General features: G+C 43.9%; 2 protein-coding genes across 2 annotated transcripts; one reads left to right on the forward strand and one right to left on the reverse strand.

Annotated features, from left to right (window-relative positions):
* Window positions 1-644: 644 nt before the first annotated feature.
* Window positions 645-7,395, reverse strand: SEC61B (Sec61 translocon beta subunit). Its single transcript, XM_006096474.3, has 4 exons — window positions 6,984-7,395; window positions 6,688-6,785; window positions 3,122-3,223; window positions 645-923 (listed from the first exon to the last, which is right to left on the reverse strand). The coding sequence occupies exons 1-4, from the start codon at window positions 7,134-7,136 to the stop codon at window positions 836-838; spliced, it is 441 nt and encodes a 146-aa protein (XP_006096536.1). The 5' UTR covers window positions 7,137-7,395; the 3' UTR covers window positions 645-835.
* Window positions 7,384-12,540, forward strand: ALG2 (ALG2, alpha-1,3/1,6-mannosyltransferase). The gene is made up of 2 exons (XM_006096475.3): window positions 7,384-7,781; window positions 11,101-12,540. The coding sequence occupies exons 1-2, from the start codon at window positions 7,437-7,439 to the stop codon at window positions 12,001-12,003; spliced, it is 1,248 nt and encodes a 415-aa protein (XP_006096537.1). The 5' UTR covers window positions 7,384-7,436; the 3' UTR covers window positions 12,004-12,540.
* Window positions 12,541-23,081: the final 10,541 nt, after the last annotated feature.

Genomic DNA, 23,081 nt, shown 5'->3' on the forward strand with positions numbered 1-23,081 from the left:
GTATGCACCTGTAAGCTATTCTTGGTATTTCCTAGGGTCTACCAGAAACTGAATGCTTATTCCCAGAATGGCAACATAAACTAAGTGAAACTTCAATTTTTTTAATTTTTTGTTTGGAATTATATCAACTCAGTTTGGAAATGCTGATATCCACTCTGATTAGAGAAGTCTTTAATTTTCACAATGAAAACAAAATTTTATTTGAAAAATCCAACTTATTAAATGAATTCTTCAAAATAGGTTTAGCGACAAGTGATAGATGGAAACTCCTGATCTATACTCACAGAATATAAAACTGGGAGAGAGTTCTTAATTCGTAGGTTTTAGAGACAAAGAAAAGAATAAGCACACATTTCTGATTTCTATGACTATTCCCCTGGGTACCAGCTGCCTTTGAATATAGATCTGCCTGAGGCAGTCATAGGCACACTCCTTAAAAACCACGGAACGCCCAAAATGACAATCACCAGGACAGAAATACCTAGAAGAAAACAAGCCAAGGCCAATTACAGGACCTTGGATTTGAACTACATGGTCATGTAAGGACCTGTCAATCCCACAAAGAAAACAAGCTCCAAAAGACGTGTTTTCTACATATTTACTTGTAATTGAAAGGCAGAGAGATTAAAGGATCAGACTTGGTATAAATGAATTAAAAAGTTTATTAGCCATAGAAAAAAAATTGATCCTTAAAATCAATTCTCGTTAAGTTCCCTGTAAAACAGTAAGCTTACAGAAAATTTCTTTCTCATGAACAGAAAATCACTATGCTTTTGGTCCAAGATATATTGATTTTTTTTCTCTTTCTTCAGATGACAGATGGATGTAGCCAAATCTATGAACGAGTGTACTTGCCCCAAATGTGCAACATAAATACAGAAGCGATGAACAGAAGACTCATAACCAATACTGGAACAGGGCCACTGAAAAGAAAGAAGAAAAGGCACGCTTACTTTTAGTAATAATACATCACCATATTCCTTTTTCTTTTTTCTTTTTTTTAATCCTCACCCAAGGAGTGAGGATATTTTTCCCATGGATTTCTAGAGAGAGTGGAAGGGATGGGGGGAGAGGTGTGGCGTCAGCATTGTGGTTAGTTAGATAGGAGAAATCCTTCTTTTCTAGTAAAACATACTAAAATTATACAAGTAAAATGATCTTATGTCTTAGAGATACTAGTCTCTCTAATTTCATGTATTTGGTATTTCCCATAATAAAATAAAAACTTCTCCAAACTTTTTAAGTACAAATGATCCAATTATAAAACTATTATTTCGAAGTAAGATTTACTTAGACAACCTTCACTGTTTAAGGCAGTGGAGTAAGAGTCCACTAGTGAACAATAAACAATGCACAGAGATCAATGTCCTTGCTACACTATTTTGTTCTTCCAAAAGTTGTACAATTATAGGAGTAAACAAATTTAAAAACACATGGGAAGAGAATGTTACCATACTGCACTCAATCACAGCCCCTATTTTAACGCATATCATCAGCCATAGAGCACAAAGCTGAGAGTGGAGCTCTCAGAGTCCAAGTGCCAGAGTTTGCAAACCCACTCCGTCCTTTATGAGTTGTGACTGTGCCCTATTACCTATCTTCTCCAAGCCTGTTTCCTCATCTGTAAAGTAGGGACAATCACGGTACCTCTCTCATACGGTTACTGAGGTATTAAGTAAGTTAATACACATGGATTATCAAGTTTATAATAAGCTCACCAGAAATGCTACTATTATTCAAAAAGAAAAATTCTAAAATCCTACAAGAGCCAACAAACTCTAAGATGTTACTTGACTGCTCCAAGATGTGGATTTGTGAATACGAATTCCCAATTGTGTCCTTTTACCATCTTTCTGGTGGGATGAGACTGTACTTTACAACACTTCAAGGAACAGTTTCTAGCAATTCCTGGGAGTACTCAAGCAGTAGCAACAAGTAAGCCTGGCTGCACAATAGCAGAAAGCCCAGAGCCAGCACAAGCCAGAATCACCCACAGGAGAAAAGCTTTTACCACCTTCTTAAGAAGGGTTTCAAGGAGTCTCCTGGATACCCTAAAGAGCAAGGGGCTTCAATAATCCTCTCTGAAATACTCAGAAAAATTACCTTTAACAAAGACCAAAAGGTTGTCTGAATACAGCCAACTCATATATCCCCAACCCCAAGAAGTACTTCCTGAATATATTCTCACCTTACCATACCAGTCTTTAAATTTGTGATCCAAGCCAAGCTACTGGTCAAGTTAAACTAATCCAAATAAATCTAATTTTGTCTCTTTTCTTCCAGACAGACATATGGATTGTCTCTTTTCTACCAGATAGACATATGGAGCACAGGACTGAACATTCTAGATTATCTGGTTCCGGCTCTTGCTAGAACGTAACTTTGCCTCTCTAAACTTGAGCTTCTGAACCTGCAGTGTTCCTATTCCTCATCCACTGGCTGAGTCAGGAAGCAGCTGTAAGCAGTGGTGTCCTAGGGCCTACGTGATCAGAAACCTGTGGGATTAGGTCTGCCACACAGTACCAGAAACCCTGGAAAGTGAGGTGAGCAAGGCATGGAACAGGGGTCCCCCAGGTGCCCATTTCCCATCACCTAATGAGCACTCTCAGGCCTTAAGAACTTGGAAAGTGCTATGTTCACCCCAAGGTCTACTCACCACTCACAAAAGGCAAAAAGGCCAAAGAACTTTCGTTAACACAGCCTAATGCAGAAACGTCTATTAGCTGCAATAATATCAGCTTATGGTTCCAGGAAAGCTTTGAAAAACCACCCAACTCATATTCAATGGGTTACTCCTCTTTCTCAGTGTCGGACAACCAAAAAATAACAATTTCATCTAATTAAGCAGTTTTTCCTCCAGTTCTCTCTGTTTCCATTGTTTATTCTGGCTTAGCTACATGAAGATTTTCCCTTGCTTTCACGCAATCCATGAAGAGATATCATTCCAGGCCCTAAACTAATTGGTTGATATACAGACAAACCAAACCCGGTCCACCTTGCCCAAACGAAGCTGTGTGTACTGTAAACTCATCAAAGCCAGCACCACTGGTGGCGGAGAGACAGTGCTGCCCATCAGCCTGTGACGCCTGACAGGAACACAAGGTCTGCTCCCAAGACTTACACTTTGAGGCCGGGGGAGTCTTCCGTGTAGAACCGCCACATCCCCCCAGTGCCTGCTGAGGTCGTGCGGCCCGCGCTCCTTGTTCCACAGCTGGCATTTTTCCTGTTAAGAGAAAAAATGTTACAAACAGTCTTTTTTGGGGGGAACCCTTTTAATGGCATTATAACATATGCTACCATTACACTGTTAAAGAACCAAAATAAGAAGAAAAAAAAAACATTTTCTTTTGTGAGCACACCCCTAATTCTTGTTTTCACCCCACGGGTCATGATAACTACCATGAACTGAGTACCTGCCACATGCTAATGCACACACTAACTCTGGAAAGCAGTTACCAGTTCTGTTTTATAAGAGGAAAATGAGGCTCAGAAAAGGGTAAGCCAAGTGCCTACCTAAGACCACACGGCCAGCAGGTGGCCGAGCTGAGCTGAGGACCCAGTTCTGACTCCAGAGCCCATCCTCTTGCCCAACCATATGGCACCTCATCTGGACAATGTACTTCAGTTTCTCTTCTCATGCATATTTGTGAAGCCAAGTAACAAACCTCTGCTCTAAAATGTCCGGAATTTGCATACAATCAACCTTTGAACAACATGGGTTTAAACTGTACTGTGTGGATCCACTTACACGAGGTTTTTCCCCCAATACCATAAATGTATTTTCTCTTCTTTATGATTTTTTTAAATAATATTTTCTTTCTTCTAGCTTGCTTTATTGTAAGAATACAGTATATAACATAACAACATACAAAATATGTGTTAATCAGCTGTTTATGTTATCAATAAGGCTTCCGGCCAACAGTAAGCTATTATTAGTAGTTAAGTTTTTGGGGGAGTCAAAATTATACGTGGATTTTTGACTGCAGGGGAAAAGGGAATGTCCCTAACATCCATGTTGTTCAAGGGTCAACTGTAATCTGACTTAAATTACCTTAAAATGTTTTAAAATTACTGTATTTGTTATGAAAGAGACAAAAATATTAAGCTGTAATTATAATCCAGGTCCCAAAATGGAACATATATTTTACCAAAAAAATCATTTTGTAGTCTGTTTTCACTATTTTGATATGCCATAAATCTTGGACAGAGGTAGGATATGAAAAAATGGAGAAAACGCCCAACTAGAACTTGTCCTTCACAGGAGACCAAGGCTGGTGAGATGAGCTGTGATGGAGGCAGCCCTCGCATACAGAAGGCGCTGGACAGCACTGACACAAGCACTGCTACCAACAGGGGGGAAACCTTTTCCCTCCTCTCCTCAGCCACTGGGGAAGCCCACCCAACAACCCCCTTCCACCGAGCACGGCTCCCCCACTCCTCCTCTCCCCGTGCTGGAGTGCTACAGTGCGAGCGTAAGCAGGAAGCATGAGAAGTCAGAAGACGTCTTCTTCAGCCCACTCCTAAGAAATCCTCGGGAAGGAAAGGAAGAGAGGGGAAGCCTGCCCCATTACTGCCCCTATCATTAACCAAATCCCAGCACACCCTTCCTTAAAATCCCATCCCAGTTATCTGTGGGCTACTGATTCTAAATTTTTGAAAAGGAAAGCTTGTTTACGATCTCCCACAGAGGGAGAAAACAGAAGTGAAAACCTTATCCCTACCATCTCTTTACTAGGTGTACCGGTTAATAATGCGGATTTTTTCAATAGATGGAGTTACACAGATGTTCATACATATGCGATTTGATATGTATGCTATTTTGTTGTATTGCTCCTTCAGGTTACCACTTGTCCCAATCGATGGCCCACGCACTTTCTGAGCAGCACTTCAAAACGTGGGAAGAAGTGGAAAATTGGGTCTCTGAATGGTCTGCCTCAAAACAAGAAAAGTTCTATTGGGACGGTATCCACAAATTACCTGAAAGATGGGGGAAATGTGTAGCTAGCAATGGACATTACTTTCAATAAAAAGCATTTTTTATGTTTCTCTTGAAATTATCGTGTTTTCTTTGATTACAAAATCCGCATTATTAGGGTTAATGCGTAACCGGTTAATAATTCAGATTAACTATTAACTGGTTAACAGTGCGGATTAACCAGTTAATAATACGGATTTTGTAATCCAAAGAAAACAACGATAATTTCAAGAGAAACATCACAGCCGAAGCCGGTTTGGCTCAGTGGATGGAGCGTCGGCCTACGGACTGAAGGGTCCCAGGTTCGATTCCGGTCGGGGGCATGTGCCTGGGTTGCGGGCACATCCCCAGTGGAAGATGTGCGGGAGGCAGCTGATCGATGTTTCTCTCTCATCGATGTTTCTAACTCTCTATCTCTCTCCCTTCCTCTCTGTAAAAAATCAATAAAAAATCAATAAAATATATTTTAAAAAAAAAAAAGAGAGAAACATCACAGTGATATCAGAACTTTCAATGAGCTGAAATCCGTCTCTGCTAAGTTCACATTATTAGTTTTACATGTACCTACTACAGCCAACAAGAAAAATCTCGTCACTCTTCACATCCTTATGAATCATTTTCTTGTATCCCTTCAAGGTGTTTCCCTCTCTACATAAAACCCCACTAGCTCCTTCGAATATCTGAAGACAACAGGGTTGCTTGATTCCTTCCTTCATCATTTATTGTGTAACGTCTCACATAGAATAGATTGAACTGGGGCAGTTTCTTTCAAAGTTTAATATGGAGCAAATGTTATTACCACGATATGAACGAAATGCTTTGGGAGCAAAAGGGAGGAGCAACAGCTACTGCTACTTTTGGAGTCAGGGAAACCTCTGAGCTTAGTCCTAGGAGAATAAACAGAAGCTGTGTGTGGGGAGAGGAAGGGAGGTTCAGAAAACAGTAATAAGTTGACTATTGCTGGATCCCAGGACCCAGGGAGAAGGAAAGCTGATGGACGGGGGGGGGGGGGGGGGAAGTCACCAAGAACCTCGCTATCCGCCCCCCTCACCCTGTTTTTAAAGTTCAGCAAAAAGCAACTAACAGAGAAACTAAGCAGAAGAGTGACAGAAGCAGAGCACACGAGGGACTGGAGTGGAAGGGCCTGGAGGGTAGAAGAGTAGAAAATGAAAAAGTCTAGACGAGAAGCTGACGGCTAAATCGGGGCGGTAGGAAGAGAGACGCAAAGAAGTGATGAGCAGCAGGTTTTTGCGTCTAATTTAAAGTCCGACAAATGACTGGACAGGGACAGAGCCTAAGAAAAAACCCACGATGACGCTGAAGTTCTGGCTCTGGGTGAAGGCAGAGCCACATGTACCGGTAAGTTAAGCAACGCGCCTGGGGGGTGGGGGCTGGGACGGTCGGGGACAATGAGTTGGACAAATCCTGTTAAACTGACGGAAATGTGAGTGCACAGCTCAGGTCCAGAGTCAGTTCAATGACACCCGTTTTCTCCACGTTGTCTCTATCCCTGTTTAACTGTGCAATGAGAATAAAATGTCACCTCCCTCTCTAGACACAAAGACCCAAAGGCCGCTGCTCCCACGGCCACGTCACCGGGGGCTCGCTTTGTCTTCGTGAACCGTAACATTCTGGGTGACCTTCTCAGGACCAGCGGGTTCTTGGGCCCCTTCCTCCCGGCCCACAGCCAAGGGGGTCCCCGGGATCCTTACCTCTGCCGGACCGTGCTACCCGCCGCCCGGGCGGCCACCGCTTTACTCGGGGAGCGTCCTGAGGAGCCCACGTTGGTGCCACTGGGGGTCGGGCCAGGCTGCGGAGGGCGACAAGGAGACAGACAGGTGAGCGCCGGCCCCCAGGCCCCAGGCCCCAGGCCCCGACAGCCACGACCGGCACCCGCACTGGAGGGTGGGGAAGCAGGGGAGCCGCGGAAGGAGGGCAAGGCGCAAGGCAGAAGTCGGGGCGCCTGGGAGAGGTGGGGACTAAGGAGGGACGGCTGGGGTCACCATACCATTCTGGAAACTGGAGGTGGCAGGGGCCCGAAGCAGACGGCAAGGAAGCAGCGAAGCCACTGGACCGGCGGCTGGAGACACTGGTTCCGTCCCCGCCCCCAGACCTGCTGGCAGGGCCTCGGACTCCAAGGACGCCAGGGCTGTCCTTCCATCTGCCTGTAGAAATGTTGCTACCGGCGACTTCGTCCGCTGCTGTGTAGGATGTACCTATCTTCCGTCTTCCTCCTTTAGATCACAGCATCCTTCTTGGAGTCCAATTCGTACCAAAGGGCGGATATAGCCATGGCCAGAAGAGAAATTTCCTCCGGCGGTTCACTGGGCACCCACAGACGTGCGCTGATGTGGCCTAACCTACGAGCGCGCCGCGGGGCGTGGTCAGCCCCGCTGAGGCCCCCGGGTGCCCTAGGAAGGAGCAGGCGCGCCGGTGCCTAAGGGTGCGGGACACCCGGGCCATGGCAGAGGAGCGGGCTGGGGATGAGTTGGCTCCCAACCCGTCCGTGCTGTTTCTGCACCCAGACCTGGGCGTGGGCGGCGCCGAGCGGCTGGTGCTGGACGCGGCGCTGGCACTGCAGGCGCGCGGATGTAGCGTGACGATCTGGACGGCGCACTACGACCCGGGCCACTGCTTCGCCGAGAGTCGCGAACTGCCGGTCCGCTGCGCCGGGGACTGGCTGCCGCGCAGCCTGGGCTGGGGCGGCCGCGGCGCCGCGGTCTGTGCCTACGTGCGCATGATCTTCCTGGCGCTCTACGTGCTGTTCCTCGGCGACGAGGTGTTCGACGTGGTCGTGTGCGACCAGGTGAGGTGACCACGCCGGGCCCTCGCCACGCCCCCATGCCCTCTGGACCTCTCCGGGTCTGCGGTTCCGAAACACTGCACCTGACCTAGGGAGATCAGAGCTGGGAGTGACTGTAGTTCTCGAACTTCACATGACAGGGCCCCGCCCTGAGAAGTTTCATTCAGGAGCCCCGAGATGGGGCCCCGAAATCTGCATTTTTCACTGGCACATCGGTGATTCGGAGCGGATGGGCCTGGGGCCCAGCTCGCTTTAAGAAACACAAGCATTGGGAGTCAGCCTTCAGTCACTGTTTACTTTGGAGTAACTCTTTGCGTTATTTCTGTTGACACTGTTTCTAGGCTATGCGCATCACCCTGTCCTAGCCTTTGCAGCCAGGTCATGTTAAAACACCAAGCCGAACATGTCACGCCCCGTTAGAACTTTAACGTGGCTCTCCATTAGTCTTCATAGAAAAGCACAAATGCTCTCACTTGGTACAGAATGCCCACCTGGATGTGGAGTCTAACTATTCTAAACTCCTTGTCTTCCTCCCACTCACGCCCCGCCCCCAAAACATAATATTTATTTTAAAAAGTAATAAAACCTCAAGTAGTATAAAAGAGTATAATATAATTAAAGTCCCATTCCAGTTCCTCTCCCTAAAAATAGCCACTGTTAAACAGTTTCTCCTATGTCCTTACAGAAATTGTCTATGGCTACACCACCATATGTGTGTCTGTTAAGATATGTAAATTTTATCTATAATAATAAAAGTGTAATATGCTAATTAGACCAAACGACCTTCCGGGGCTGGGTCCGGGTGCCTGCCAGCGGCCGGAGGGAAGCCCGGGTCCTGGGTGCCAGAGGGAGGCCGGTGCCGGCAGCCAGGGGGAAGGAAGGCCTATTCTTGCATGAACTTTGTGCATCGGGCCTCTAGTTTGTAATAATTAGGATTATTACATACCTACTATTAGACAACTTGTTTTTTTTCCAAAAAAAATTCTATTTGGAACATCCTTATATATCAATATTAGAGATTCACTTAATTCTTCATAGTGGTTGGAAAATCTTTTTTTTTAAATGTACAGGTAATTTATATATTCTTCTGTTAAAGGACACTCATTGTGGGTGTTTTTGTGAATAGATCAGTTTTGTAATGAACATCCTTGTACCTTCTTTTTGTACTTCTGCAAGTATATCCTTTGAATAACTTCCCAGAAATAAAATTAATAGGTCTAAGAGTTGTTCATTGTAAATGTCAATAGCTATTGTCAAACTTGCCTTCCAAAGAGGTTGTGTCACTTTACTCTCCCACATGAACGACAGAGCATTTTGCTTCATGTTCTGGTGCATGTTGGATGTTATCAGCCATTTTAATCTTTGCCACACTGATAGGGGAAACAGCATTACATTTGTACTTGTGTTTCTTTATAACTCTTGAGTTACTTTTGATCATCCTTACTTGTATGGAAGATACTTCTTTTTGAGAAATGTGGACATTTTCCAAACATCCTGCATGTCTAACTAGTTAATAAGCATGAGGCAGCTTAGACTGCAGCAGATAGAGAAAAAACTGAGCTTGGAAGTAAGAGGCCTGGATTCAAGTTCCATTCATCTGCTATTTTCTAACTAAGTAGCTTTGGAAAGCTCACTTACCAGTGATAAGTGAGCTGGAGATTAAGTGATTTGTAAGATTATCCAACAGGAAAGTCTAGTAATGCCAGCCTATAGTTCATGCTCAGTAATGATTATGGTTAATATTTATTGAGCACATACTACAGTGGTTCTCAACCTTCTGGCCCTTTAAATACAGTTTCTCATGTTGTGACCCAACCATAAAATTATTTTCATTGCTACTTCATAACTGTAATGTTGCTACTGTTATGAATCGTAATGTAAATATCTGATATGCAGGATGGTCTTAGGCGACCCCTGTGAAAGGGTCGTTCGACCGCCAAAGGGCTCACGACCCACATGTTGAGAACTGCTGACATACTACATGCTAAATTCCTAAGCGTTTTACATATCCCATTTCGTTTAGTAATTATAAAAAACACTAGGTCCGGTGCATGAAATTTGTGCACAGGGGCAGGGAGGGAGCCCCTCAGCCCAGCCTGCACCCTCTCCAACCCGGGATCCCTCTTGCAATCTGGAACCACTGGCTCCTAACTGCTCACCTGCCTAATGCCCCTAACTGCTCCCCTGCCAGCTTCGTGGCCCTAACTGCTCTCTGCTGCCAGCCTGATCGCCCTACCTGCCTATCTGCTCTCCCCTCCTGGCCTGGTCGCCTTAACTGCCTATCTGCTCTCCCCTCCTGGCCTTATCCCCCTAACTGCCTACCTGCTCTCCCCTCCTGGCCTGGTCGCCCTAACTACCTGTCTGCGCACCCCTCCTGGCCTGATTGCCCTGTCTATCTGCACTTCCCTCCTGGCCTGCTCCCCCTAACTGCCTATCTGCTCTCCTCTCCTGGCCTGCTCCCCCTAACTGCCTATCTACTCTCCCCTCCTCTCCCCGCCTTTCGGACCCCCTGTGCAGGTGTGCTGAGAGCTCTCCGCCGCGGCCCCGCCCCGTCCTGATTGGTTGCTATGTGACGGCATCCCGGCCAATTTGCATATTCCTCTATTATTAGTATAGATGGGTTTTTTTGGTAACCATAATTGCCACCATGTTACAGAAGAGGAAACTGAGGCCCAGAGAGGTAGATTACTTGATCATGGTCACACACCTAGCTAGTGGGACTGAGATTCAAACCCTGGCAATCTTGATTCCAGAGACTGCACTGTGAACTCCTGTAGTTCATTCAGTGTCTTAGAAGGCGAAATATACTAGAGCTGTTCTGTCCGGTATGGTAGCCACTAGCCACAGGTGGCTATTGAGCACTTGAAATGTGGCTAGTCTGAACTGAGGTGTGCTGTCAGTGTAAAACACACACGTGATTTTAAAGATTTAATGTGGGAAAAAAGTGTAAAGTATCCCATTAACTATTATAGTATTGATTACATTTTCAATGGTGGTATTTTAGATAAAATATATTAACATTTATTTAACCCATTAAAAATTTTAATGTGGTTATTAGCTTTCCATTTTCATTGGACTGCTTATCCTAGAGAAAAGGCTCAACTTGCAGCTTTAAATATTTAGCACACGTCCAGAAAATGTCAACCAGCCTTTAATACACCAGGTGTTGGACTGGATGAGAGTCTGTAGCAACACAAAGCAGAATGAGACATTGCCCACGAGGAGCCCTCAGACTAGTAGGCAGCATGTGTCTGTTCTTTTGATTTACTTGAAGTTTAGTTGACCAGTTACTTTACCTGTTTTTGATCTTTGCTTTGGCTAGGTGTCTGCCTGTATCCCAGTGTTCAAGCTGGCCAGACGGCGTAAGAAGATCTTGTTTTATTGTCACTTCCCTGATCTGCTTCTTACCAAGAGGGATTCTTTTCTTAAACGTCTATACAGGGCCCCGATTGACTGGGTAGAAGAATACACCACAGGTATGGCTGACTGCATCTTGGTCAACAGTCAGTTCACAGCTGCCATATTTAAGAAAACGTTTAAGTCCCTGTCTCACAGAGACCCCGATGTCCTCTACCCATCTCTGAATGTTACCAGCTTTGACTCAGCCGTCCCTGAAAAGCTTGATGATCTAGTCCCCGAGGGAAAAAAATTCCTGTTCCTCTCCATCAACAGATACGAAAGGAAGAAAAACCTGCCTTTGGCGCTGGAAGCCCTAGTAAAGCTGCGTGGAAGACTGACATCCCAAGACTGGGACAGGGTTCATCTGATTATGGCTGGTGGTTATGACGAGAGAGTCCTGGAGAATGTGGAACACTATCAGGAACTGAAGAAAATGGCCCAGCAGTTTGACCTTGACCAGTCTGTGACCTTCCTGCGGTCTTTCTCGGACAAACAGAAAATCTCCCTCCTCCACGGCTGCACATGTGTGATTTACACACCAAGCAATGAACACTTTGGCATTGTCCCTGTGGAGGCCATGTACATGCAGTGCCCAGTCGTTGCTGTTAATTCAGGTGGGCCCTTGGAGTCCATTGTCCACAGTGTCACAGGGTTTCTGTGTGAGCCTGACCCCGTGCAATTCTCAGAAGCAATAGAAAAGTTCATCCATGAACCTTCCTTAAAAGTCACAATGGGACTGGCTGGCAGAGCCAGGGTGAAGGAAAAGTTTTCCTCTGAAGCATTTACAGAACAGCTCTACCAATATGTCACCAAACTGCTGGTATAATCGGATATATTAAAGGTCTTTTTGCTACATTCATTATTATATAGAATGTAGATCCAGTTTTGGAACCATAAAAGAAACCTAGAATCTAGTGCCGAAGAGTTGTTTTTTGAACACATTTGATTTTTTAATCTGAGCCATCTTCCTATACACCACACCTTCCTGTTTCATAAACCAATCTTTTATGCTATAATAATTCTGTCTTATCAGTGTTAATTAAAATGTGATACGATTCCATGTGTTAATTATATTTTCTCTAGATTATTGCTGCTCTGAGTATAAATTTTGAGTCATATTGTGCCTTAATTATTTTTGACAGTTTGTGTGTCATCGTCAAAGTTGAAGAATTTGGCTTCATACATATTGAGAACAGGGTCACTGTAGTTCCCAGAATCAGTGCACCTGTTCCCTGTCCTCTTGGGAAATGTTGGTTAGCCATAACTTTGCCTGGTCCCATAGCAAGGATGCTCTGTATGTTTTGTACAAAACATATTCTTGCACACTGAGACAAGTCAATAAAAGATGTTTATCATAGGAAAAGATGGTACAATATTAAATTTTGGCTTCTGTGATCCATACGTAGATATGACAGCCAAGCCTGAAGTCAGAAACGAAGAGTAAACTGGATGTTGAAGTGAAGACGGATTGTTGTCACGCATGTAGTGCTTAGGGTTTATTTTTTAATGCCAACTGGTTCATCAGCTCTGTTAATATTTGTGTCGTATTAAGTAAGTACTCCTAAGTGTGAGGCACAAATGCTTTTTACCCTTCAAGGCTTGCCTCATGCCACTGCTATGGAGCTTACCTTGACCCTCCACCCACCTCCCAGAGTGGAAGTGATCTTGCCCAAGAGCACACAACTGAAAAGCGAGTGAGCCAGGATTCAGCCCATGGTTACCTGGTCCATCCAGGCCTGCGTGTACCAGCATCTCTCACTGCACCCCTTTAATACCATAAATGTCCTTTAATACTTTATGAAATTAAAAATTAATACAGAATTCTGAGTCATATCAAAGTGAGGGGACAAGATGTTCTTCTGTCTTCAAATTAATCCTCTGGTCCTAAAAGATCTAATGTCCTGCGCCCACTGCTCTATTCCAGCCCCTTAAGAATCACTGCATGAGGCCATATTGCCTGTCCTCCCTGTAGCAGATATTGGGTCTTTGAAAGTCTTAGTAGAGTTACCAGCATCATTTACTTGCATGAAGCAGAAATTCAAACTTAACTCAAAAAGATTTTGAGTATTTGAAAGAATCCAAGCCAGAAAGTACAGTCATGCTCTAGCTCTCTATCCTTAACAAGAGGACTGGGGATTGGGTGGGGCTCACAGTAAGGTTGACCTGGCCTTGTTACCCAGAAATATGACCACAAGCAAATGCTAAAATATCTTGCAGGAAGCGCTATCCCAGGCCAGCCACAGATGTCATTTAAGACAAATATAGTCTAGAAAAGGTGTGTGTGTGTGTGTGTGTGTGTATCTGTTGAGGTTTTATAGGGGCACTAGTGTAGCACAGGTGTGACCTCTCTGGCCTGCCACTCTCCCAAGAAGTCATCAGGCAGACTTAGAACAGTCTGCTATGATGATGAACTCAGATTGGCCTTTGGTTTTCTGTGTTATTTGCCTAGAATTCCAATTTTTGAGAAGGTGTCCTGATGTTGGATTATTACCTGATGGTGATAATCCTAAAGTGTAAATTTCCTTATCTGTCAAATGGGTATAATCAGGTCTAAGTAGCCCACCCCACAGGGTGTTTGTGAAGAAAGGACAAATAGAGTGCAGGAGAGGCACTGAATCAGTATATGAATGATGGAGACAAAGGGTGTGAAGCTGATTTGTAAACTTAGAGTATCATAAACTTGTGAGAGATGAAGGCAGCCTTCCACAGGCCTGGATGAATTGCCCCAGTCTGTTGCCACCCCAGCGAGGGAAAGTCACACCACGGGGAAACAAGTGGATGGTATAAACAACCTCAATAAGGTGTATTTCCCTCTCAGTGCTTAACGCAGTATCAGGAGTTTTCCCAACTGTCAAGACCGTGAGACTGAAGTAAAGATAAACAAATAGACCCAGCTAACAGAGAGTCCTAAAATAGATCTGCACATATATAGTCAATTGATTATTGCCAAAGGTACTGAGATAATTCAATAGGGAAAAGAGAGTCTTTTCAAGAAATAGTGCTGGAATGAATAAATACAGTGTGGTATATTCATACAATGGATCACTCTGCAATAAAAAGGAATGAACTACTGACAAGCACAGTGACATGGATGAGTCTCAAAAATACTGAGTGACAGAAACAAAAGAGTTCATATTGTATGATCCCATTAATATGAAACTTTAGAGAAAAAATACCTAATCTATAGCAACAGAAGGCAGATCATTGCCTGTTCTTTGCCTAGTCAGGAAAGAACACAAAGGAATTTTTTTTTGGATGATGGAAATGTTTTATATCTTTATCATGGTGGTGGTTATAATGCTGTAAAATTTGTCAGAATTCATGAAATGATGCTTAAAATGAGTGCACATTATTATATGTAAATTATACCTCATACAATTGAGGTTTTTTAAAAAAGCACATGTGATGTAGTCCCATTTTTATAGGAAATAAAAGGTTTTTTAAATGAACAAATGTCAAAGTATATATGACTATATAATTATAAAAGTTTATAAGAATGTATAACCAGGTGGTAACAGTGATTATAAAAGTTTATTTAAGTCTTTTAAGTCTTGCCCTGGCTGGTTTGGCTCTGTGGCTAGAGTGTCGGCCTGTGGACTGAAGGGTCCCAGGTTCGATTCCTGTCAAGGGCACATGCCTGGGTTGTGGGCTCGATCCCCAGTAGGGGATGTGCAGGAGGCAGCCGATCAATGATTCTCTCTCATCATTGGTGTTTCTATCTCTCTCTCTCCCTCTCCCTTCCTCTCTGAAATCAATAAAAATAAAATTTTTTAAAAAGTCTTTTAAGTCTTAAAAGGTGAGTGTGATGATAAGTATGGATTAAATTTTTCTTTTGTTTGCTTGTATATTTTTATATTCTAGTAGATGGTTTTCTCATAAGAAAAAAAATGAACATAGAAAAAGTATAAAGTAATCCTATTGGTCACGTACATTTTTACAACATAGCTTTGTACATTTGTGTTTCCAACTATTGCCCTACTTGGGATGTACAATGTGTCCTAATTAATCTTTTATTATTATATATTTAGATTACTCCAACTTTTTGCTACTATAAGCAGCCTAGACAAAAAAATAATTGACTTTATATTCTAAAAGCAAATATTTAACATTTTAAAAAGCAAATTTTAAAAACAATAGAAAAAAAAGTAGGCATATGACATATGACAAAATTGCCTAGCAGTACAGAAAAAAAAAGCAATTTTAAAAAATCACTAACTGATTATGTTATTTTCAAACCAAAGTACCATGTTGATCAGCTTCCTTTCAGCCAAACTGTATGCTCCCTTTGCATGTGGAACCAGGAAACCTGATTTATCAATATAATAGAGGAATACAGTATCATATGTCAGGATGTATGTACCATTATTTAAATTTTTTAACAAGTGACTGTATAAGTCAGGACTCTTGGTTGCAAGCTAGAGCTGGGTTTCTGACTAGTACAGTTTATAACTGTAAACGAGAAAAAGGCAGAAAAAGAAAATGCTTAGGAAGCTATAGGAATAGATCTTGCCATGCAAGGAAAAGGTTCATAACTGCGCCAGGTGGGTGCAGGGCTATGGCTAGTCTTGAGGTTCCAATGGTACCAGAAATCCAAAAGCCACCAGAGCAGCATGTTTTTATATAAAACTTCATTGTAGATGAGTTTCTTCCTCTTGCCAGGGAACATGGCAACCAGTAGCAACCGAGACCTCCATCTCACTGCCTATAAGAGGAACCAGCCCACTTTTCCAGAGTTTGAAAAGACAAAAGTGAAGATTCTGATGTCTCCTCTTAAATTAATGAAGCAAGCCAAGGGGGAAGGTAGTGTGGTTTCCCTGACCCAGGTCAACTCCCATCGACTGCATTGGACCCAGGATCCCATGGCCCCAGCAATCCTTTAGCTGGGAGAAAGGAGCCCGGTGCACAGAGGAAGGAAGAGGAAGCAGTTCCCAGAAGAAGGTGACTTAGGCAGATAGAGTAGGTCTCCTCTCCAGTATTCAAAGTAGAGATCCCTTAAGAACTTCACCCAAGGGGCCCTGGCAGACAAGCCATCCCTTCCCACATACCTTTAACCCATTGCGTCCCCTTCCACAATAAATCTTGCTGTAACTATTTAGAATCTACCTTGTGCATTTGACTGGGGATAAAGAAATGAAATAGTTACCAGCTTACTTGTATAATTCTACATTGCCTGATATTAATATTCCCAGACCTTTCTTTTTGTTCACATTTGAATAATCACATTTCACCCATGTTTCAATTTTGACTAATTCTTGGGGATGGGAGTTGTCTAATAAACAGAGAAACATTTTTTGAGTAACATTTTTTTTTCAGGGAGAACATATGCATGTGCATGATTAATCCCTGTTGCCTTTATATGTAAATATAATGATTGTATATCAAATTCTTGAATCCCATGTTTTTCTTTCAAAGCTTTGTAAATGTTGTGTATCACCTGTGAGGGCAGCTTGTCCTATAGTATGTTCTTGGGAAAGTAGGCTGTGAAAGATGCTTCAGGAAAAAAGCTTCATGGTCATATAAGTACTGGAAATGTTCGCTACAACCGGAAACAGACCTGTAGCATAGTACAGGCCATGTGACATCCAGAGGTAATGGAGAGGCCTTAACTTTATTCCCAGGATATCCAACCTATTTGACCAGAGTAATATTGAAAGAAAGCAGATGACCAATGATATGGCAATAGTTAACATTTGCTGGGACTTATATCAACTCATTGGATCCCCGCAGCAGCTCTGTATGGTTGATAGAATTTTTCAATCCATTTAAACACATGAGAAAACAGAGGCACCAAGAGCTTAATAAAATAAGCTAGAAAATGGCAAATTCAAACCCAAGGAGTCAGCGCCACATAACTCACAGCCTTAGGAGCTGGCAGGTAAGGGCACAATAAAGGCAACTTCTCTACCTTTCCCAAATCTGGAAAACATAAGTCATCATTGCATCAAAAAGGAAAGGGACTTTTCCACCCTACAGTTCCTGTCACAGAATTTGCCACTGAATTACAGCGAAGGCACTTTGGGGGGTAATCTGATTATCGTCAGCGCAAGTGCTCAAACTCTGCTGTTGGCCAACGTCCAGGACCCATCACTGAATACTCATCACCTCATCAATGCAGCCTCCTGGACTGACGGGCAAAACAACATCCAAATATTCATTGCACATCTGTGCCAGGCAGATTATACATTAGCAATTCAGATCTGGCCTGTGTACAGGCAGTTTCTGAAAATGTGTCTGTTTGGGTGAGATGCCACGTTGTCTGGGACGGATAATAAGGCAACTCGGTCTAATCTTGAAGAACAATCAACCCATCTTGCGAAGGTGACTGGCTGTGTGTGTTCTTGCCCTGGCAGCCTTGGAACAATGGCCCCATAATGCACTCGCCTCAGCTGGCAATGAAGTCCCTTCCTGATTAGTAGCCCTGGCTGATGTCAATCACCACGAGATGCACCATTGTCCTCTGGTCCCCAACACAGTTTATTTACAGGAAAACAAAGGCTTTGGGGAGCTATGGCTGCTTCCCAGAGATTGCAAAATAGATTGAGCTGTCAAGCACACAAAGTAGATGAAGATTAATGAGTTGTGCGGACAATAAATATGATGAGATGACCATGAATATGCTAATGGGCATTATCCATATACACCGTAATTGCTACCAAAATTAAAAGGTGGCATGAAGGAGATGGGTCAGGGGGTGACAGGGAGATAATCTTGGATGCCTGAGACGCTCACCCCAGATAAGACCCTCTACAGGTTTCCTTTCCCCGATTAAACCATCTCTAAGCATCATTGTTCACAAGCTGTCTGAATAGGCTCCTTTCACACAGGGATGTAAGGGTGAGGTGAGGGGGGGACTGGAAAGTTACTTTAGGAAAAGGTGTAATTAGAATAAGAAAGGTGCTTATCAGAGGCAAGAAGTGACCAGCTGTCAGGCTCCCGCCTCATCCCCTGGGACAGAACTGATGAGGGATGTCACTTCAAACTTCAGACCCCTTCCCACCCCAGAGCCACAAGGATTATTATAAACATGAGAATGTTATTTAGATCCCTTTCAGGGAGGAGCAAGTGATTTTTCAAAGTATTGGGATACTCTGATGATTTTTTTTAAAGATAAACTTAGTAGAGCAATTTGAAGAACACAATGTTTAAAGGAGAATGACATTTTGTTTCCATGAATGATTTGATTTGGGGAAATCTGTATATCCCGTAGGACCCTGGCATGACTGAGTCACCCCAAGGCATTCTCTGACCCCAATCACCCTCTTTCTTCTTTTTTACCCTCTTTGACTTGTTGATATAAGTCTGTGGGTGGAGGCTAAGTTAGCATAATAATATACTGAAGCAATGCCAAGGCCATAAGCACTCGAAAGAGAAAGCCTCTCTTGTTTCATAGTTTCTCTCCCCCGAAGGACGAAGGACGGGAACCTGGACCTCATCCCCCAGGGGTCTGTGGAGCAGGAGCATCACCCCTGATGGTAAGGGGTCACCTTCGCTCCTGCAGGATAGAGAGCAAACACATATTCTTGGCCTCCACCAGGTGAAGGGGAGCAGGATGAAACCAGCGTGTCAGGAAGAGGGCAGGAGGGTAGGAAAGAGGAAGGGAGATCCAGAGAAAGAAGGGATCCCAGAGACTGACTCCATACGGGCTGAGATCCACCTCACGGAGGGAAGAAAAGAATTTTTCACAAATCTATGAAACAACCTCACCAAAAGGGGTGGGAGGGAAAGGTGCTGCCCTAAGTAATTGTGGAAATTCGTGTGTAAAACTAAAGGCAAAGGAATGGCCCAGGAGCACTTCATTCTAGTTTGACAAGTTGTTCCCCATGAGGGCAAGGGTGAGGAATCCTGAAACCACTCTACCTGGGAACTGGGGTTGGACAATGAAATATAAACGGATGGCAGAGAGTGGGAGCCAGGTTTCTCACGGTTGGAGTGGGAGTTCTCAGATAAGCAAGGGGATGAGGCTTAGAATGATGGAATATGGGAAGATGTTAACACAGGGGTAAGTTTGCAGGTGAGCGCCTTGGACAGAACATCCTTTCCCCCAAGGTAAGCACAGGAAAAGAACTCCAGCCTCCGCCTGCTTCCCGCCTTCGAACACAGATGGGGGGCGGGGGGGCCACAGCCACCTCGCAATCCTGAAGGAATAACTCCCAGGCTGGAAGCCTTGATCCGACCACCAAACAGCTGAATAAGAGCGGCAGCGCCTCCTGCAGACATCCTGTTAAGGAAAGGGCGCCGTCCCCATGGTTCACACCGCTGCTGGTTGGGTTTCTTGTTCTTTGCAACCTGAAGCATCATAACCATACGGTTATTGTAAGGACTAATTAGAATCATCCACGTGCCTGGCGTGCAGTGAGCGATCAATAAGTGGGAAGTTACTGCTATGACTATAGACGATAGCCCCCTTGTTAGGGAGCTCAGTGCAGTTAAGAAGACAGAAGGGAGGGATGAGGAGGAAGGTGAGGGAGGGAAGTCAGAGGGCAGGGAGGATGGCTGGGGAGTGGGCAAGCACAGAAGCACAGAAGCACAGAGCCCAGGGGGAATGAGAGAGAGAGAGAGAGAGAGAGAGAGAGAGAGAGAGAGAGAGAGAACGGAAGGGGAGGGGTTGGAGAGAGAAGCAGGACAGTAGGAAAGAAGACAGAGAAGGGGTCCCCATAATAACTGAAGCAGAAGATAAAATAGTCACAAAGAAGAACTCAGTCAAACGTTGGTTAAAAGGAAGGAAAGAACAGCGCTATTCCTTGTAAACCTAGATTTCTCGACTGAGACTCGGAACCACTATATTGCTCTGCAGAATTTGTGTACATTTAACTATATAACAAATGGAAAGGCCCCTGGGTGTGGCAGACACTTCGTAAATGTTTGCTGAGTTTAATTGGCCACTTCAGAAGGGTCCAAAGAACCTAATTGGTTGCAGCCCATTTCATCCTACCTGAGTGGATATGGCCCACGAGGAGAGCCTAAGCTCTTCCTATTGGAAAGAGGACTCAGAAAGGAACCACTTTCCTTACAAGATATGGTGCTTATCTTAATACGAAGGTGCAGGGCTCTGCAACCAGGTAATTACTGTGTGACGAACAGGAATGCCATGGGCTGCACTGATCAAAGTCAGTTTTTTTCCAGGTAATTAAACAACAAAGACAACAAAATCAGAGTAGATTAAAACAAAACAGCTTTAAAATATCTATCTAGGGTCATTTGAAAACAGACAATATTAGATATCATAGAATTTTTATTGTTTTTCTTAGTAATAATAGTATATGTGATATAAGAGTATGTTCTTATTTCTGGGAGATTTATGCTGAAATATACAGGGATGGGGAGTCATAATGTCTGAAAATTACTTTCAAATGGTTTTGCAAAATAATTTTTAAAGAAATGGAAAGCGGATAAAGCCAATATGGGAGCATGTTAAAGCTGATAATAAGCTTATTGAAACTGGTGACCTTGATTCATTCATTTTTGTGATCCTCTTCATCCACACACAACTCCCCACCCAAATCCATTCTCTGGTCAGCATGGCACATGGTGGACATTCAATATGTCCACTGAATTAATATTAAAAATAAAATTATCTTTACAGGCTAACATTTGCATAACTAAGTAAAGACGTGGTTTCAAGCCATTTGCAAAGAAATACCCACAACTAATCGCTTTCTTAAGTAAACATAATCTGCTTAAAATCACAATTGAACATTGATTTTTCCTCCCAGAGTCTAGCTAGTGTCAAGCCTACTTTTCCTCTGTCCCAAGATGCTCAAACCTGACCATCCATTTGCAGAAGGCTGGACCCCTGCACCCCACACAACTTTCCAGGGGTCTGTTCCTGCTGCCCCCACTCAAAGTCTCTTCACGTCAAGACGTTGGGAGCAAACCATGTGGGCAAAGGCAATTTGATGGAAAACAGGACATACGTTGTATGTTTTTTAAAATGGTTTAAAAAAACTGGCAATGGAAAACATTTATTTGCAACTAGCTTGTAAAAATTAAAGTAATGAAAACATTACCGAAGAAGCAATGAACTCTAGTACACTGTTTGAGAATGAATTAGACATTTTAAAAACACTTTTCTTATTCCAAAGGAAATTTTGTCCATTGTAGAAAAATCAGAAAATGGGGACAAGAAAAATGAAGTCATCCTCACCCTGAGATGACTGCCATGTTATTGTAGGTCCTTTTGTATAATTCTATATAATAAAAGCCTAATATGCAAATCAACCAAACAGTGGAACGACCGGTTGCTATGATGCACACTAACCACCAGGGGCAGACACTCAATGCAGGAGCTGTCCACAGGCCCCAGGCCAGCCAAGTTGGGTGCCAGTGGGGGTGGACTAATCACCTCACCAGTCGCCCCCCTAGATCAGCCCTGATCGCCAGCCAGGCCTAGGGACTCTACCCATGCACAAATTTTGTGCATTGGGCCTCTAGTAGTAGTAGTAATAATAATAATAATAACAATAACAGTAATAATAAATAATTTTAAAGTAATGACTATGTACCATGCACATTTTCGTCCTCACAACAAGAATATGAGATACAGATGAAGAAATCCAGGCTCAGAGAGGGTATGGCACTTGCCTAGGATCACACAACTACTAAGTGTTGAGTCAGAGTCAGACCCTCAGATCTGTCTACCTCCAAAGCCCAAGCTTATCACCACCATACTCTCCCATAAATGTCTATCATTTTTTACCAAAAAAAAAAAGTCTAAACAGTCCACTCTTGTAGTATCATTATATTGCTTTAAGCTTGTGCTCATTTTCTATTACTGTTGAACAAATGACCATAAAATTAGTGGCTTAAAACCTCCACTACCATGTCCTCATACTATAGGGCATCCTGGGATGGGGTCTTCCTGGGGGGCTGGTAACTGAAGACCTTCCATAGCCTGAGATCCCAAGGGCCTGCACTTTGTAGCTTCCCAGGCTGATCTCTAACCTACATAACCAGTAGTTCTCCCAGAGCTTCCTTATCCCCTCCAGGCATGTGAGAAATCCTACGCCTCTGTCCAAGGATCCGATATGCACCCAGGAGCACTCTCTCTCTATCTCTCTAGCCCCTCGCCTGTCTGGTGCTGTCTCACCACTTCTGTGCCACATGAGACGTGGCACCTCGCCACGTGTGGTCTTCTCAGAGGCCTGGAGCACCAGCCCTGAGAGTCTTTAATTCCTCCAAGCTTAGCAAGTGGTTTCCTCTACATACAGTTCCACTCTGAGGTTTAATCCCAAAGTGGAATGGTGTGTTTGTCAGCTATTGCCCACCAATGCTGCACAGCAAACCACTCTAGAACGAGGTGGCTTCCACTGACAGCGTCTATTTTTCTCACTTACAGGTCTGTGCTTCCCGCTGAAGGACAGCTGGGGTTGACTGCAGGTGTGGGTTGGATTCAGATTTGCTCCACATGACTCCGTGTTCTCCTTGGAACGACAGCTGCTTGAGACAAGTTCTTCCTGGAAAAATCGAAGAAGCGCCAGAGAATATAAAAACACACCCCCCTTTAAGGCCTTGACTCTTCCATTCACATCCCTCTGGTCTAAACAAACCTCTTGGTCAAGTCCAACACCAGGGAGGCAGGAACTGGGTTCTGTCGTTCTGTTCTGCGAGGTCACAAGACAGAGGGAGAGAGCGATGTTTGGGGTGAACGAGGAAACCTGAGGAGGGAGCAACTCTCTTCCCAGGAGGCTTGAGAAGGTTCGCAGATGAGATGGCTTCCGTTGCAGTTGTTTACCAAATGGCTCAATGAAGAGGGACATTTGGGCAGAAGTTGCAGGTTACAGAACCAAGAAGTGGAGATGCCAGCATGTGTGGAGTCGCAAAAGCCTTGTGTGATGGGCAATGAACCTGGGAAAGGGGGCGGAGTCGAATCACGAAGGATTTGATCAGCCAGGCTAAGGATTCTGA

Source organism: Myotis lucifugus, unplaced genomic scaffold, assembly GCF_000147115.1.
Source record: "Myotis lucifugus unplaced genomic scaffold, Myoluc2.0 scaffold_180, whole genome shotgun sequence".
NCBI classification, from domain to species: Eukaryota; Metazoa; Chordata; class Mammalia; order Chiroptera; family Vespertilionidae; genus Myotis; species Myotis lucifugus.

Excerpts from the sequence above, each read along its gene's own strand:
- SEC61B (XM_006096474.3), bottom strand. The coding sequence starts at position 7,136 with ATGGAAGGACAGCCCTGGCGTCCTTGGAGTCCGAGGCCCTGCCAGCAG. Across the intron at positions 6,786-6,983 it reads CACCTCCAGTTTCCAGAATG|CCTGGCCCGACCCCCAGTGG; the intron begins GTATGGTGACCC and ends CGCCCTCCGCAG. Across the intron at positions 3,224-6,687 it reads GGTAGCACGGTCCGGCAGAG|GAAAAATGCCAGCTGTGGAA; the intron begins GTAAGGATCCCG and ends TTCTCTTAACAG.
- ALG2 (XM_006096475.3), top strand. The coding sequence starts at position 7,437 with ATGGCAGAGGAGCGGGCTGGGGATGAGTTGGCTCCCAACCCGTCCGTG. Across the intron at positions 7,782-11,100 it reads ACGTGGTCGTGTGCGACCAG|GTGTCTGCCTGTATCCCAGT; the intron begins GTGAGGTGACCA and ends TGCTTTGGCTAG.